This window comes from Apodemus sylvaticus, chromosome 8 (genome assembly GCF_947179515.1).
Source record: "Apodemus sylvaticus chromosome 8, mApoSyl1.1, whole genome shotgun sequence".
NCBI classification, from domain to species: Eukaryota; Metazoa; Chordata; class Mammalia; order Rodentia; family Muridae; genus Apodemus; species Apodemus sylvaticus.
Window position 1 is genome coordinate 57,889,351 of NC_067479.1, and position 18,518 is coordinate 57,907,868.

The window sequence follows — 18,518 nt, forward strand, 5'->3', positions numbered from 1 at the left end:
CATGCTCCACGCAGACTGGACCCAATTCCAACGTGTGTTGTATGCTCTGGGGGCACAGGAGACAGGAGCAGGGCAGTGGGAGTCATGGAAAGAAAACAACTTGGGCACAGTCTGTGGACATCTGGAACCTAAATGGGGGCAGTTTTAAGTCTCTTTTCAAAAGCAAATTCAGAGGCTACAGAGATGGTTCAGCAGTTAAGAGCACTAGTTGCTCTGCCAGATGACTGGGACAGGTCCCAGCACCTACATGGCAGCTCACAACCATCTGTAACTCCAGTTCCAGGGGTTCCAATGCTCTCTTCTGGCCTTCTTGAGCACACACGTGGTACACTGACATATGTACAGGCAAAACACCCATTCATGTAACAGTATCCATTCTCCAGAAATCCTTCCCCTTGCCCTTGCATCAAATCTAGCTGGTATGAGCCCCTACATATACCCAGTCCTCAACCAGCAGGCAAGGCATATTATACACAAGGAAAAGAAAAGATATTCAAGTGAAGATGCTATTGATGGCATGTGGAGGCTGAGTATATACAGGTTCTGGGCTCCATACTCACAATAGTGTAAAAAAGAAGAAAGCATAGCACTTACCTCTATTTGGTTGATCAACGAATTGTCAAATTTGAAGCCAGGAATTCTTTTTTCACTGCACACCACACCAACGTCTTCAGTGTGCTTGCAGTCAGTGACACCCCAGCCATTGGAGGAGCAAGCTGCCAGGGTCGACTCTTTGCCAGTGCAGTAGATATTGTCCAGCCAGATGGGGCCTGCAGGGAGAGGAGGAGAGAAAGTAAGCATCCTGTCAGGGCAGAGCCAGGTGGCAAGGGCACTAATGCCTTACATGGAATCCCCCCTGGATTTTGGCAGGTGTGTATAGCTATCAATTAGTTTTTATTGTGTGAGGTTGTCCATTGCATTGTAGATCACTGGAGTTCCCTTGCCTGGACAGGTAGCTGATGTGATCAGAGGAAAAGTAGTTTGAGTACAATTAGGACAGAAATAATGTTTACCTTGGTCAATGTCAAGTGCCTACCAGGTGGCATGGCACCCCAATAAAGCCTTTCTACACTGGAGGTTGTGTGGTATATCAGTTGCCTTTATCAATGCTGTGATAAACACCTGGCAGAGGCAATTTAAGAGAAGAAGGGTTTATTTTGGCTCACAGTTTACAAAGGGATACAGTCAGTCATGGTGGCAAAGCATGACCTCAGGAAGTGAGGTGGCTGGTCATACTGTGCCCCATAGTCAGGAAGCAGAGAGAGGTGAATTCTGCTGCTTAGCTGGCTTCCTTGTTTTTCTCCTTTTTATTCAGTTTGGGATCCCAGATGGTACCACCTATATTCAGGGTGGGTCTTCCTTCCTTAGTTAATTCTCTGAGGAAACATCTAGATAGGAGCTAAGTCTCCTAGGGAATTTCAAATCAAGTCAACTCGACAATCCAGTTTCATTTTAATTATCATTATTATTGTATATGTGTGCATGCTGTGTGTGTGGGGGGATTTGGGGGGCACATGCCACAGTGAGAAAGTGTGGAGATCAGAGAGCAATTTTGTGGAGTTGGATCTTTCCTTCCATGGTTCTGTGAGCCCCAGGGATCCAGTTCTGGTGGCCCTGCCTGGCAAGCACCTTTACCCACTGAGCCATCCCACCCGTCTGGCAATGACGTTTTACCACTGTGGGTGGTGCTACAGAAGAACAGGAGCTTTTGTGGTGAATAAAGGAGCCCTGTGTGAATGTGTAAGGAGCTGTCTAACTTACTCTTCTATTGCTGTGACAAAACACTGTGACCAAGGCAACTTATAAATGAAAGTGTTTAATTTGGGGTTCATGGATCCAGAGGGTCATAGTTCATGACCATCATGTCAGGAGCATGGCAGCAGGCTGGAGGCAAGATGCTGGAGGAGCAGCTGAGAGTCACATCTTGAGACACAAGCATGAGGCAGACAGCTAGCTGGGAGTGGCACTCGCTCTTGAAACCTCAAAGCCTGCCCTTCATGAAACATCTCCTCTGACAAGGCCGCACCTCCTAATCCTTCTCAAACAATGTCTTCTCAAACAGTACCACAAACTGAGGACCAAGCATTCAAATATATGAGCTATGGGAGGCAGGGGGCAAACCACCAGAGAGAGATGAAGCATCGAGTGAATGTGTGTTGTTGACAAGGACCAAGGGCTCAGACTCAAAGGAATTGGCAAAGCCTTCCTCTGTGTGTGGATACTGACAGTATGAGCAAATACTAGTGACCACAGCTTCTCTTAGTAACTGCAACGTGACACTGACAGCTCCTCCTACCAAGGCTATCTAAGCCCTCCTTCTGGACTGTACATAGTACAGAGGTTGGCGATACAAATTGTTGTAGTTGGTGCTGCTCCACCAGAATTGACACAGCACACCCAATCCCAGCTCCCCTATATGTGTGTCTGTGTGTCTTCTGTCCTTTCTTCCTTCCCTTGCTGTCTCAATCAGGTTTCCAGGACCATGCCATGCAAGATGCAGTCCAAACCTGGCTTTGAAGTCAGGTCCAGTCTCTCTGAGCTTTGAAACACAGGTCAAAGCCCCCTTCCTACAGCAAGATGGGGAAAACATGATGAGCTGCAGGGGTCTGGGTTGACGAGAGATAGCTCATTGCTGCTCTAGAGGGTCTTGAAAATGGGGACAATGACAAGAATGCTGGTTCCAGTTATCCCCACAACACAAGTCAGCCTCACCTGCCTCTGCACGTGGAGCAACTGTAGAAGTAGCCACTCAGGGAAAAGTTCATCTGCTCTGTAATCAAGGGTTTGCTGGTTTTAGGGCACACCCACATGCATCACCACATTGACCTCAGGTAGACCTAGGTGACACTATTGCTCTATCCTCACAGACACAGAGCCTGACTCAGATATCTGGGTCTTTGGGCACCAGGACACCTGTGAGCCCAGAAGCCTATGAGTCAGTTCTCCAGTTAGTGACTTCTCAATTCTTTCTTTCACCGAGTCTGGGTAGAGACAGGCTAATCCATCACAGTCATCATTATATGCCCAGCAGAGTCACTGCGGAATGTGGATTACCTCTGATCCTTTCATTAGCAGAAAATTCTATGTGCAAAGCACTAGAGGGTTAACCATGAGGGGCCATCCCATCCCATATGGGTGGTGGTGTGGCTTGGGTGTGAGACAGGCTCCTATGTTGGAGTGCTTGGTCCTCAGCTAGTGGCACTGCTAAAAGGTTGGGAAACTTTTTAGAGGTAGGGCCTTGATGGAAGGAAGTGGGTTCCAGGCTAGCTGGACTATGGAGGGACATCTTGTTTCATGTGTGTGTGTGTGTGTATGGCTGTGTGTGTAGCTCAGTGGGTGGTTACTTGTCTAGTATCTTCAAGGACCCAGAATGAGAAAGGAAGGAAAGAAGGGGAGGGAGGGAGGAGGGAGGGAGGAGGGAGAAAAGGAGGGAGGTACAGACATGGAAAGCCAGGCCTTGGGTAGGTGTTTGCACATTCATGCTCACAACAGCACAATTCATAACTGGCATCTCTTGACAAACTACATACATATAAGGCAAAACTGTAGAAGGGAAAATTCTGACGCATACTTCAGCATCCAACCTTGGGGACATTCTGCTAAGTGGGAAAAGTTGGTCACTAAAGGCCAAATATGGGATGATTCCTACCTAGAGCTGTCAAACTTTGAGAAACAAAGCAGAACAGGGATTGCCAGGGGCTGTGAGAATGACGGGAAAGTTATTTAATGTACCTGGACCTTCTGTTTTGCAAGAATGTTCTAGAAATTAGTTGCACAAAAATGAAAAACATATTTAACACTACTGAACTGTATATGCATTTCAAATGGTTAAAATGTAAGTTTTTCATACACATATTTTACTTTGATGAAAAAATAAAGATCTAAGAAAGATACCAGGTGCTTTTCCAATAGTGTGTTTATACTTGTGTGTACATATCTATGTGTGTACATATGTGTATATGTAGTGTATCTATGAAGACATGTATAAGATTGCCCGCATGTGTATGAGTGGATGCCAGAGCTTGGCATTACCATGCCTTCTTCTATTGATATGCACCTTATTTTTTGCAACAGGGTCACTGTTCATCTTCCCTGAATCTGGAACTCATCAATTCAGCCCTGCTGGTTGGCCCAACGCCTTCTGGATCCGACTGTCTTTGCTCCCCTATGCATGGGTGTTAATAAGTACAGCTTTCATGTTGAACTTTTATGTGGGTGCTAGGGATTCAAGCTCGGGTCCTCATACTTCATTGTAATCACTCTGCCCTCTGAACCACAACAAAACCAAACCAAGCCAAACCAAACCAAACCAAACCAAACCAAACCAAACCAAACCAAACCAGGCCTGTCATTTTCCCACTGGTCCTTTTACAGGCCTACAGCACAGCAGACCTACAAACCTGTGCTTGAATTTTATCTGCCACAGGCTTGGGTGATCCTCTAACTCAGTCAACTACTGACAGAAACCTTGTCCTCACTTCCAAAGTCAGAGTGATGTCCAAGCATAAAGACTCAACAAGGTAATGAACAGGATCAGGGACATATTTGACCTTCTTTTTCTTCTTGTAAGTAAAAACCAAAACCAACCCAAAACAAAAACACTCAATGCACTCTATGGTTTTCATAGTGGGTCAGGGAGGTGATCAAGGCACTCCCATTGCAGAGATTAGAAAATTGCTGTGTGAAGTTGAGGTCCTTCGAGGCCAAGGAGGACATGGGGCCAGTCTCCTGACTTGCAAGCCTGGCTACAACGTGCCTACTCTGATGCCTGGCTAGTTGCAGCTCAAAGGAGAGAGCTTTGGACTCATTGTGGGAACAATGAGTTGATTGAAAACATCTGGACTGGGTTTTCCAACCACTTTCTCAATCTGGGCGAGTTTCCAAGACGTCAGGCTCCACTGAAACGCAATGGTTGCTAATAGACCGCCGTTTCTACAGCAGGCTCATATTTGTTTTACTGGGTACTAGCAACGGAAGGGCCCCTCCATTTTGCCAGCGAGGCTTCTTCCCCAGGGCACTCTGAGCTGAGCTGCTGAAGGGCAGATTGTGAAAAGAAGCAGTGCCCTTACTCCATTGGTAGCCAAGGAAGCCACCCTTACTTTGGCGTGGAGGACACCCACAAACTGCTTCCCACCTAGGGTATATGCATTACACAAAATATGGGTTTCAGCCTGGCATGGTGGCTCATGCCCAGAATCTCAGCACTAGGGAGGCAGAAGCAGGAGGGTCGGCCATGAATTTGAGGCCAGCTGGGGATGCCTAGCAATAACCAGTCTCGAAGAGAGAGTTCATCGTGAGCTTTGATATTATTCACCCTCCACTATCTTCTTCTGCCCAATTGTTCTGCTGATCCCCTCCTCTTCCTATCGAGTCTCCCCTCTGCTTTCAAGTCCTTTGTTGTTGTTTGGTTGGTTGGCTTGTTTGTTTGTTTTTGTTTTGTTTTGTTGTTCAAGACAAGGTTTCTCTGTGTGACCCTGACTGTCCCGGAATTCACTATATAGACCAAGCTAGTCGCAAACTCAGAGATTCACCTACCTCTGCCTCTGAGTGCTGGGATTAAAGGTGTACACTACCACCTGCATCAAGTCAGTCTTTTAACATATAGATTTCATGTATGTGAGAAAACATGGTATTTTTCTGGATGGCCCTGGCTTGCTTCACTTCAAATGATGGTCTCCAGTTCCACCCATTTTCCCCCAAAATGACTTGATTTTGTTTTTGTGATAGCTGATTAATATTACATTGTGTGTATATGCATTTTCCTTATTCAGTTATCTCTTTGTTTGTTTGTTTGTTTGTTTTCCTGACAGAATCTATCTATGTAGTCCTGGCTGTCCTGGAACTTGCTCTGTAGAGCAGGCTGGCCTCAAACTCCCAGATATCTGTCTGCCTCCGCCTCCCAAGTGCTGGCATTAAAGGAGTGCACGCTGTGCTCAGCTCCCAGTCGTCTCTTGATGGGCATCTAGCTTATGTCCTTCACTTTCATCACTCCATCACTGAGAAAATTCAGAGCATCTTTAAAGCAACTGCACGGAACAGCAGAGTGTGTGGAATCAGCGCCGTGGGGTATCTGTTAGGACACTGTTACCCAGCAGGACTACACTTTGCTGTACTTTTCCAGCTCCCTTCTGGTACTCTTGCTCTCTCTGCTGTGCTTGACTATGGTGCCTTATCTCAGATATAGGATAGACAAATCTACACTTTTCTTAAGGCAAGTGCCACCGTCCATGGGTTGCTATTTGATCTGGTTTCATGTCAATGCTTTCTCCAATATATCTAGAACCCATCAGCTAGATTGTCCTGAGTCTAACACACCCTGCTTCCACGTCTGTGTGTGGGAATGTGAGCGAGTTCTAGGCACCTAGGGGATATATGCATGCTAGGAAAGTGGTGCTTGGGACATAAGATGAGGCTCACATTTGGGACACAAAAAAGCCATTCAATCAAAAGCAAAATTATCTTTTACTCTTTCCACTTATAGGAACCCCGCTCCGATGAACGAATGTATGCAGGGTCATAACCCTCAATGGCTTCAATGTCTTCACGGATGGCCTTTAGAAGTTCAGTACTGGGTCACCACGCGGTCTGTCTCTAGAGACCTTCTTACCCTTGGCTCCAGCTGCTCTTCAAGCTCACAGCTCAGCCCTGGTTGTAATCAATACTTGTATCCTCCTCAGTCTCTGTCTCAACCATCATGTTCTGCAGCTGTATCTACTCCAGTCTCATTGGTTAAAGTAGTTATGCAGAATTGATCCCTTCTCTTTGTCTCTCTCCCTTGTGCAGCATGGACTCTGTAGACCATCATTTTACTAGCTGCCTTTCAAGTCTCCTCTCTCCTGAACCCTTGGATCCTTGTCACCCTTTCATAGCAGAGTCCTACCCAATAAGTCCATCTGTCTTGCCAGCCCGTGCTGCCTCCTGTGGAGAAAGATCCACAAATCCCTCATCTGATGATAGATTTCTTGCCGATTTGATTATAAGAAATAAAGCTGTCACTGGGTAAAAGTCACCATCATTGGAGAGTATTTACACTAAAATTTTGAGGCTACAATAATCTGGAATGGAGAATATAAATCTGACGGAAGCCCTAGATCACTTGGTTGGAATAAACAGAGATGTGGACATATGGAAGAACACTGGAAGTTTAGTCAGATGTAGGAAGTGGTTCGAAAGGCCCCAGCTAATTGGTCTTGGCTGCTTTGGCTCTCTTTGCTGCCAAGTAACCCAGAACACGCTTGGGAACACGTGACTCTAAGCAAGGGCTGTTAGGCCAGCTCTTCCATCAGAGAGCTTCCCATTGTCTGGAGCTGAGGTGTGCAAAAAACGGGCCACCTTTCTTCCTATTATTTCTAGAATAGCTGAAAAGAGCAGGGTTGAAGGGTTAACTTGTCTATCTTAATTTGTCTCTCCACTGTCCCCTTGACCCAGATCCGGTCACACCCAGAACTCTGAGATCACCATATTCTGGGTTGGGTCAGAAATGTTCTGTATTTTGACTCAGGGGAGTTTTGTGCAGCCCTCAGTGGTCTAAGGAGTGTGGACAGCTCACGCTAGTCCAACAGTCTGATTCATGCCAAGGCCTGGGCAGCTCAGCTGGGGTTGATGTGAAGCTCGTGTGTGTGTGTGTGTGTGTGTGTGTGTGTGTGTGTGTGTGTGAGTGTGTGTGTGTGTGTGTGTGTGAGATAGAGAGAGAGAGAGAGAGCATGTGGACATCAGAGGTTGATTCAGATACCTTCTTCCATTTTAGGTTTTTTGAGACAGAGTCTCTCTTTGAACCTACTGTTCACCAGTTGGCTGGTCTGGCTGGCTAGTGAGCTCCAGAGAACCATTGCCTCCATGTCCTTAGCACTGAGGCTTCAGGTCCTTGCCAACATTCCCAGCATTTATGTAGGTGCCAAACAACCAAACTAAGGTTGCAGAGCAAGCTCTTTATCCAGAGCCACCTCCTAACCCCAAGAAAAACAGTTGTTTGCAAATGCTACCTTTTACCCACACCTGCATGCCCAGCCAGGGACACAGACTCTGGTGATACATCAGTTCTTGAAAGAGTCTGTTATCCAACCAGGTGGTGTTGGCACACACCTTAGTCCCAACACTCTGGAGATTGAGGCAGGTGGATCTGAATTCATGACCAGCCTGATCTACAGAGCAAGTTCTAGGAAAACCAGGGATATACAGAGAAACCCTGTCTCAAAAAATTTAAATAAATAAATAAATAAATAAATAAAGAAATAAAGAAATAAAGAAAGAAAGAAAGAAAGAAAGAAAGAAAGAAAGAAAGAAAGAAAGTAAAAGAATGAAAGAAATAAAAAGCCCAGTTGGATAACACCTGAGGAACACCTCTGGATCTCATAAACACAAATCAGTGAGAGAACACAAGTGCACCTGTGTGTACACATACACGCAAAAACATGAGTATACAAAAAACACATGTAGACATAATAGTAAATAATATAATAGTAGTAAATAATAATAATAATAGATAATAATAGTAATGATCTTCATGTGGTTAGAACTCTAGCCTGTGGAACGCTTTTGAGAAACCGTGAAATCTGTACTTGGAAGAAGACATCTGGAGCGAGCATGGATACTCTTAGACAGGAAGTGCAGCTTAGTGAGGTGAGCACAAGTTAATTTCATCTACTGACTGAGGTCCCCAACCACCTTGGCTTCCCTGAGACATTCCTGCTCGAAGCAGGAGAGTTCATGGTGGCTTCTCCCTCTATCATTCCCTGGAGGGGCCCCCTCCTTCCAGCAGGACACAGCCTGCAGGGCAGCTAGAAAACTCTTGGAAATTCCTATTTAAGAAGAATTACAGTGCCTCAGAGTGTATCCTGGCCTTGCTATGTGACATGCACTCAGCTCCACAGCACGGTCTCTTACCTTCTCCTGGGCCGTAGGAAGAGCTGGCAGTCCAGGACTTGGCCTCCACATAGCCCACTTCCCGGCAGACAACGTGGGCAGCATGGATAGAGAAATCATCGTCACACACGGTGCCCCACTGGCCTTCATAATAGACCTCCACACGGCCCTCATTGTGTTTCCTCTTCTGGCCCGCCAGGCGGACCTGGATCTTGACCACGTCGGAGGGCACCTGCCGCTGGTGGTGCTCGGGAGCTGGCTGCTGGAGGTACTCAGGGTACTGGAGCTGGTAGGGCCAGCTCTCGTACTGCGCCTGGCTCAGGGAGGGCAGCAAGACAAGCAGCGCCACACAGCCATAGAGGCAGAAGCCAAAATGGATCTCCATCCTTGTCCTGTGCAGAGGGGAGGTGGCGGGTGGCAGCAAGAACTTTCTGGAAAGAGACAGACAGAGAGAGAGAGAGGAAGGGAGGCCATTAGTCTAGCGTAAAGGCTGACGATACTGTGAAGGGGTCTGGGACATCACCTCCCTGGCTTAGCGTGCAAAGCTCTTCTGCACTACATTCCAACCCATTTCTGTTCCCACCTCATGTTTTGGCCACAGCAGTCTGAATTCCCGATGTCACCCACCACCTTCCTCATCTCCGAAATGCTGTCATCAGTACTCTGAACTCACGGACCTTTCCTTTCCTGCCATTGTACAGGTATGGCGGTCACAGGACAACTTGTGGGAGTCAATTCCCTTATGTCACCATGTGGGTCCTGGGGACTGAACTCAGGTCACCAGTCCTGGCAACAAGCTCCTTCAGCTGCTGAGCTATCTCACCAGCCCTCTTCCTTTTTTCCCAATCGAGAAGTGGGCAGAGTTGAGGGGGACTGACGAAGGATGGGGGAAACGCCCCTGGTTGTAGCCATTTCCTCTCAGGGCTCAAAGAGTCTCCCTGAGATATCCATGCTTTCCACAAATGAGTGCAGCTGAGCGAAAAGGCTACCTAGCGGCATCTGGGTTCTTCACTGAAGGGTCTCAGAGCCACCTATAGCAACCAGCGGGGAGGAGCCCCAGGAACACATCTAGGATGCCACTCTCCTCTGGTTTCCAATCTCTTCCTGGTGCCTCTAATGGGAAAATCCAATTATACCCAACCAAAGCAAGGTTACGAGCCTGGACTGGCTTCCTGGGATATGAGGCTGGCAGAAAGGGAAGACAGTGGGTTCCACAGGCAAGTGCAGGCTTCTCAGAACACCTTCCTGTGCTCCAATCCTCCAATCTCCTCACAGCCCAAGGCCCAGCTAAACATGGGCCACTTTCCCTGCCAAGGCAGATTTAAGATTTGATAATTCCCCTGGGGTTTTCAACATGTCTAATGGGAAGACAAAGTCTTTTAGGGCAAAGTTTATATCTCAGTCTTCTCTGGTTTCTCCACGCCAGGTTTCATAGCTTCATAGACACATTTACTAATCGGGAAGGAGATCTGGCTGCGGGGACTGAGGCACAAGTGCAGTGTGGAGTCTGAGTGGTCCCCAGTATAGCACTGCACTGGGAAGTCTGACAGGGTTCTTTGTAGCCTGCACAGTTCCCACTGTGTGTGTGTGTGTGTGTGTGTGTGTGTGTGTGAAATCCTCCGCTGTCAGTGACTGAGGTGATTACTGTGGCCTTGACCTTAATAGGTACTCTGTAGCTTAAGAGACTCAGTGCTCTGTTGGCAGAGGGCCACTGTCACTCCCTTTTAAAATGATGGAGCAAGCTGGGCGTAGTGGTGCCACTATAGCTGGGCGTAGTGGTGCCACTACGCCTTTAATCCCAGAACTTGGGAGCAGAGGCAGTGGGATCTCTGTGAGTTTGAGTTCCAAAGAAAAATAAAAAGAAGGAAAGAAAAGGAGGGAGAAGGAGAGAAGGAGAGAAGGAGAGAGAGAGTCAGAGAGAGGGGGGAATGAAGGAAGGAAAGAAGGAAGAGAGAAAAGAAAGGAGAGAGAGAGAGAGTCCACCCTCAGAGATGTTCTGAAGGCCCTGTGTCATTTCCTTCCTTATCTATAGTATCTCTCTGTAGGCGATGCAGGGGGTCTAACTTACGGAGAGGTGATGAGGCCTTTGTGGTCAAACAGAAGAGGAGCTGATGAACCCAACATCAGGGAGGGCATGTCTACATAGGAGGAAAGCATGCCAGAGCCCGAAGAACTGAGTTCTTCATTCTCATTCTGATGTTTAAGTTGGGCAAAACACTTAGCTTCTCTGCGCGTCAAATTCCTCATCCATTGAAGGCAGATCATAACCAAATGAGCCCACAGAACCATTGTGGAGCTAAAGGAATGGCCTCCCACAGCACTGAGACAGGAGCATTTGCTACGGGAAAAACTATGTTCTTCAAGGTCATGGGCATCACAGCCAGTGGGAACCTACATGTAACTCCAGAGTGAGGCTATGTGCAAGAGATGTCATGTGTCCTGGTCTCTCAGATAACTCAGAGACTGGGGGGGATCATGGGAAAAGGGCTGTGGGTGTGTCTCAAGGAGGAAGCAGATTGAGAGGGGTAAGAACCCAAAAGGCGACACCAGGAGCTGCAGTTGGAAACCGCAGGGCATGCACACATCATCTTAAACACACACAAAGGGACAGAGATTGTAGCGCTCAGTCCAGAGTAACTTCCTATCAAGGAGGGACCCTAGGCTGGAGCTACCGAGATCTGCCTTAAAGAGACATAATCCTTTGTATATTGGTGTCCTGTGGGTTTACTACAGAGAAAACCCTGTGTTGCTGCCAGAGACCCAGCAGTTCTCATTCTGTGACACTCAAACAAGGCCAGAAGGTGGTGAGGATCTGGCAACACGTCCACTGTCTGTACGTGGCTAGGGCTTTGACACCTACCGAAGAGTACTGTAACCCTGGCCTCCAAAGAACACAATCCCAAGGAGACCGTGCCAGGTCCCATTAGGCAAAATAAAGGTCCCTTGTGGCCACTTTCAAGTCACTCATTGCTTGTGCTTTAGTCTGTTATCTATCAGGCTTGTGACAGGAGGCCAACTCCGAGGGTTTCCGCAATGTGACACACCTGTTTCTGCTAAGTAGACTCATTTGTATTAGTTAAACCTTGCTACAATCAACTATAAAACAGTAGATAAACAGACTAAAAACATATTTATCATGCATTGCATAAAATTTTGTTCAACAAAAAAGCCCTGCCTGTCGAAATGACCCCATAAAGGCAGGCAGTGGTGGCACATGATTTTAATCCCAGCACTTGGGAGGCAGAGGCAGGTGGATCTGCGAGTTCAAGGCCAGCTTGGTCTACAGAGCGAGTTCCAGGATGGCCAGAGAGCTATGCTTCCAAAAAACAAACAAACTAAAAAACAAAACAAAAAACCCCAACAAAACAAAAGCCAACAACCAACCAAACAAAAAACAAAAAAAAAAAACAAAAAAAAAAAAAAAGAAAGAAAGAAAGAAAGAAAATGATTCCATTAGCTAGCTTACAATGGAGAAGAAGTTTCTATCACCTGGTACCACTCAAGAATCAAATACTGATATGATAATGGCTTTACTACTTTATGCCTTTGTTGTATTTATTTTTTGTTTGTTTTTGCCTTTCTGTATTTTGTTTTGTTTGAGACAAGGTCTTACTCTGTAGTTCAAGCTGAGAGAAACTCATAGTGATCCCTCTGTCCCAGCCTCCAAGTGCTGGGATTATAGGCACTTCTCATCATTGCTTTGCGATCGCTCCTTCCACTTATGATCAATGTCTAATCTAAAATGCCGGGCTGTGTCACGCCCACAGTAGCCCCATGCAACTTGTTTACAAGTCTCTTAGTTGTATCAAGAGGCCACAAGGAGGGACTGCCATCTGCCATCCAGATTTGTGAGGGAACATTCTAGGACGTTCAAACACAGTCCAGTCACGTGTTCCTGACACTGGAAGGCTACTGAGGCAGCATGGACTCAAAAAGCCAAGGATCCAGAGGGAAAGGCCGTTCAGGGGCAGGTGCTCATACAGGTCTGCTTTTTCCAAGACAGTGGCTAGCAGGTTGAAGTGCTGAGTGAGATTTTCAGTAGCCTCCAAGGACTGAGAAAATAAAATCAGTCAGGGGGAAAGACCAATGATGGAGACATATTAGGACATGGAGTATAAATAACATGCTTGGGAACCCAAGAAGAGGGGAGGACGAATGTACAGAGGAGACAGCTGAGGAGCAGGGGCGACGACCTTCCAACACGGACAAACAGAAGCAAGGCCGAGCGGTACACTTCACAGAGGAAAGTGCCTCTGGCCACATGGACTGCGGAAGTCTGAGACACAGAAAATCTTACACACAGCCGGGAATAATGGGTATGCTATATCTAAAGAACGTCAGGAAGCCACCCCACAGAAATGAGGAAGCAAGAAGATAAGGGGGTGACATTTTCAAAGGGCTGACCAGGGAGCAGCTGTCTGTAGTCTCTGAGGGGGAAAACCAAAATAAAATAAGAACATCAGGACTAACCAAAAGGTAATGGCATGGAGGTTTAGGAAGGAATAGAAAGCTGCATAAGCAAACCTAAATGCAAACCCATCATGCAAAGCAATAACCATGGCCTGCATTCTAAAACTATCTGTACTGTGAGCTGGTGAGGTGTCTTCATGGTAGACCGCTTGCCTATCATTAGTGAGACCCTGGGTTTGGTAGTCAGAGTTACAACCCAAGGATAATAACAGTAACAACTGTGTGTGTGTGTGTGTGTGTGTGTGTGTATGAGCAAAGGAGGCAGTGGGAATTAAAGTGTAAGATTCTTGTGTGGTCTGAGAAATGACACAAGTTTATTTTCTAACATACTAAACGAGCCTTAACAGATGTGTGCCTTAACAGTGTTTGTGTTCACCATCAGAAGAACAAAATAACAACAACAAAAAAATAGAACAAGTTACTATAGCAGGCAAATAAGGGTATGCGAAGGAAATAACCTGATCTGTGACCTTGCTGTTGCTGTGACAACAAAATACCTGGGATAATCAATTAACGAGGGGGAAAGGAGCTATCTTGCTCACGGTTTCAGAAACATCAGTCCATGGTCACGTGGTCACATTGATTTGGGGGTGTAGAGGCTCCAACGTATAACGGAAGGAGCACATGACAGAGGAGGCTGCTCTCAGGTGAACAGAGGAAGAGAGGAGAGCTTGGGGCCCTCTCTCATCACCTTCTCTTCTTCTCTGGTGACTGCACTTTTGTGGAAGCCAGAGGCAGACCCTGATGCCCTCCTCAATTGCTCTCCACCTTACATTTTGTGACAAGATCTCTCCATTGAACCTGGAACTCCCCGACTCAGTTCCTTGGTTGGCTAGCGAGCCCCACGGAGTCCGTGTCTTCCCAGCCTTGGGATCACACATAGATGCTACCACGCCCAGCTCTTATTTAGGTGCCAAGCATCCCAACTCCAGTCTTCATTCTTATGCAGAAAGCATTTTACCAACAAATTCATCTCCAGCCCCCACTCTTCCTTCTGTAGGCACATCCCATCGACCTAAGGTTCCACTACCTCTCAACAGTGGCAAGGAGAGACATAGGCTTTGGGAAACATTAGAAAAGCGTAATAATGCTTCGATGAAAAGACAAAACCCACCAAAACCAGATTGAACAAGATAATTAAAGTACATATTCTCACAAAAGACATGGAGACTCACCATGAAAAGATGGAGGCAGACACACCCTGTGCAGCTCAATCAAAAGAAAGCTGAATCAAAGTGAGAGAACACTGACTCCAGGACAAGAAAACGGCCAGAGCCAACAAGAGCCAACCTGTCAGGAAGCTACGACTGTGTAAAATCTGCATGGATCAGTTCAGCACGCACGACATAAATACTGACAGAATGAAAAGGAAATCGGATCCATCAGCAGGATCCTCAGGCGCAGTGAAGACTCCACACAAGACAGTTCTGGCGCTGACCACAGAAACAGAGAGACCAACCACCTGACAACTCGCAAGTTTCTGGAAACTGGATTCAACAACTCCACAGAGCAGATTCCCTTCAAGGACACACAGACTTGCCAAACAGAACCCCAAGTTGAGTCAACAACAAGCAAGTCTCAACACAGCCAATGAAATCACAGAGTGTACTGTCTGACCACAGGAGAATTTAATTATGTGCCAAGGCTGAAAACCTAATGAGTATTTGTCTATTTCTAATAAAATATACCGTGGACTTGGTAAATTCTGAAGAAGAGGGGTGTGGCTGGGGGTGTTAGCAGAGTGCTTATTAGCATGCACAAAACCTGGGGATCAAGTCTCAGCACCTGAGAAATGGAGACAAGAGAATTTCAAGTTCAAGACCATGCTCAGCTGCACAGCAAGTCCAGCCTAGGCTGTATAAGACACTCTTCAAGACAAGCAAGCAACGATGAACATAAAAGGGAGGCTGCTTTAGATCCCGACTCTAGTGGTTCAATTCAAAGTCAACTAGCAGTGACCTTCTACTGTCAAAGGTCAAAGGTTAACACTGGGCATCACATGACAAAGGACACGGAGCATACATGTGTCTCTTTGTGTCTCATGCTTTCTCATGATGCCACCAGGATTAGAGTAGGGTCTCTACTGTGATGACTTTATCTAATTCTGGCCAAATCCCCAAGGCCCCACCTCTGAACACCACACAGTCAGGTTCCATTTCTGCTTTATGCAGTAAGGAGGGAACAGACGCTTGGACGCACACTTCTAACGATGATGCTAGAGAATCCACAAAGGGATGATTGACAACAAAATACTGTTCATCTCCTTCCAGCTCACAAGGCCAAATATACTTATTGGTTTGGCTAACTCTCAGACATCTTTCTCAGGTGAGCCCCTGCTCTGAGTGAATGCAACTGTTAATGGAACCATTGGCTGTGTCAATGACCAGAATCTGACAGCCTAGCCTGGTGCACCTCCAGGACCCAGGTGAGTGAATGCTCAAGGGCTGAACAAGATGGACCTGGGCGACCTGACTGAATCCTGGGGTTTGATTTGTCTTGTCTTGCATTTGTCTTCAATACTTCCTTTTTGGTTTTTGCTTGTTTGCTTTTGTTTGTTTGTTATTGAAATGGGTCTCACTATGTAGCCCAGGCTAGCCTGGAACTAGAAGTCTTCTTGTCTTCCTCTTGAACATTGGCACCCATCACTGCACTCTGCTCTCTATGCTTTCTTTTTTTCTGGAAACTAAAGTAGTGATCTGGCAAAGATCAAGCCAAGTGATCTGCAGTCACTACATTAAAAAAAAATGATCCTTATGTTTCTCAATACAGAAGTCACCCCCACCCCCACTCACCGTCATTGCTACCCATTCACAATTTCAGCTATCCATCCACAATTTTATGAGAAAAACATTGAGTGGAAAATTCTAAGAACAATTTGTTTTAAATTGTGCAGCCATTTCAAGTAATGTGATGAAATCTCATGCTGACCTATGTCATGTCCCCTCCCTCTGCCTCCTCTCTCCGTGATGTCAATCACCCTTTGTACACTGTACTTCGTATCTTGGCTGTCAACATCAACCACCGTCAATCATTAGCTTATAACTGCTCTGATCCTGGGCCCATCACAGCGTGTAGTACCTATCTATGTTCAAGCAGCCATTGTTTTCCTAGTGATGGACCCAGAGGCTGGAAGCTCAGATCTGAAAGAGAACAAAAACCACAGCGTGCTTCCTCAGTAAAGAGAAGACTCACAAGCTGACGGGGCTAAGATCTACCAGGAGAATGAACCTTCCACAAAACTGGAAAGACAGAAGAAATTTAAGTCAGAACAGTGAATACCAGCACACTAAGATGCTTTGAAAGTATCCTAGTGAGGTTCCTTTCACTGTGGTAAGCACCGTGACCAAAAGCAGCTTGGGAAGGAAAGGGTTGTTTCTTTGGCTGAGACATCCCAGGTCACACTCCATCACTGAGGATATCAAAGCGGGAACTCAAGGCAGAAACTGAAGCAAAAGGTATGGAGGAATGCTCCTGACTGGCTTGCTCCTCATGGCTTGCTCGGTCTGCTTTCTTATACCCCAGGACCACCATCCCACAAGGGACACCATCCACAGTGAGCTGGGCCCTCCTACACCAGTCATCAATCAGGAAAATGCCCCACAGACGTGCCCATAGGCCAATCAGATGTAGGCAATTCCTTGATTGAAGTCCCCTCTTTCCAGGTGAGTCTAGATTGTATCAAGTTGGCCAACAACTGAAGAGCAGAATAGCAGAGATGGTGAGAGGAAGATTCATGACACGTTGCATTATAGCATATCATTGTAACTGTTTATTTCATTACACACCGTGAATCTCTTACCAGGCTTAATTTACAAATACACTCCCATTATTAGAATGTATCCACAGAGAAGGGATGATCCACGCAGGAACCCTTAAAGGTCATCTTCAGCTGAAGGGAGACTAGCATGCTCCAGGCAGGGCTGACCAACCTTTCGACATGGTCATCCACAAACATTCTGAGCTGCTCATTAGCTATCATGGGATACGTGGCCCATGGACTTCAGGTTGGGTGGGTATTGTTGGGAAGCCAACAACAGCTGCTTTATCCCAAGGAGGAGACCAAGCCACAGAGGCTCAGTAAGTTAGGCTGTTCTGGTGGTTAACTATAAGCCAAGATCTGAATGTAGGTCACCAGGTGGCCAAGTCTGTGTCCCACCCTGTGCTGTGTGTCCCTAGCCAGGCCTTTGTCACCCCCCACTAAGGGCGTCAGAGCCTTGGAGATCCTCTAATCTTGATCCAGAAAAAAAAAGTGGGAAAAATATGATCTTGTAATTTAAAAGGAGAACTCTTAATTTCTGGCTTTGCATGTCTATAGACTGATTCCCGGACTCCATGGGTGTGTCCTCTGTGTGGTGCAGGCCAGGGGCTCTTGGATTCTTTGCCTTGTCTGCTCCACTGTCTTACATCCAATTCAGCCACTTTTTTCTTCTCTTAAAACTAATCTTAATGTGCTTTTCCCTCTGTGTAGGGAAAGTTGTATCTATTGATAAAAATCTGAGAAAATGCAAATGTGTAAACGGGAGAAAGCAAACTTGTCACGCAGCTGTTGTGCCAATCACCATCAAATCTGCAGGGCTCACCTTTCCACCTTCCCTCTGTATCAACTGCCTTTGAAAAAAAATCTGAATCACTGAGCATGCCTATAGCCCCCATACTCAACGGAAAGGAGCAGGAATATGGAGAGTTTGAAAAATCCTGGACTTCATTAGCAAGTTCAAGGCCAGCCTGAGATACATAGTGAAACACTGTCAAACAAAAACAAAACATCAACAACAACAAAACCCCTGGGGATGGAGCCCAGTGGTAGAGGGCTCGCCTAGCACATGCAAGTCACTGGTTCAGGCCCAGCAGGGGGATTAAGCCAATCAGCATCCTCCTCTACACATTGCCTTAGCAACTGATCTGTCTCTCTTTGTCTCTGTTTCTCTCTTACAAGGTCTCATTATATAGCCTGACTGGTTGATCTAGAACTCTCTATAAAGACCAGGCTGACTTCAGTCTCACAGAGATCCACTTGCCTCTGCCTCCCAAGTGCTGGGTTGAAAGATGTGAATCACCAGACCCCCAAAGCTTGAAGACTGCTTTTTAAGGCTGGGGGTATGGCAGCCAGGACTACATAAAGAGACCCCAATTCTAAAAACCACACACACACACACACACACACACACACCTGATTTTTTTTCTTA

At 46.5% G+C, this 18,518-nt stretch overlaps 1 protein-coding gene across 2 annotated transcripts in view; it reads right to left on the bottom strand.

Annotated features, from left to right (window-relative positions):
* Loxl2 (lysyl oxidase like 2) overlaps positions 1-18,518 on the bottom strand; it is an 81,559-nt gene that overhangs the window by 49,677 nt on the left and 13,364 nt on the right. For both annotated transcript variants that reach the window (XM_052191099.1, XM_052191100.1), the window contains exons 2-3: positions 8,884-9,293; positions 595-770 (exon numbers count right to left, since the gene is read on the bottom strand). In XM_052191099.1, the coding sequence (XP_052047059.1) occupies positions 595-770; positions 8,884-9,247 (540 nt within the window). In that variant the 5' untranslated portion in view covers positions 9,248-9,293. The remainder of the gene's footprint in view (positions 1-594; positions 771-8,883; positions 9,294-18,518) is intronic.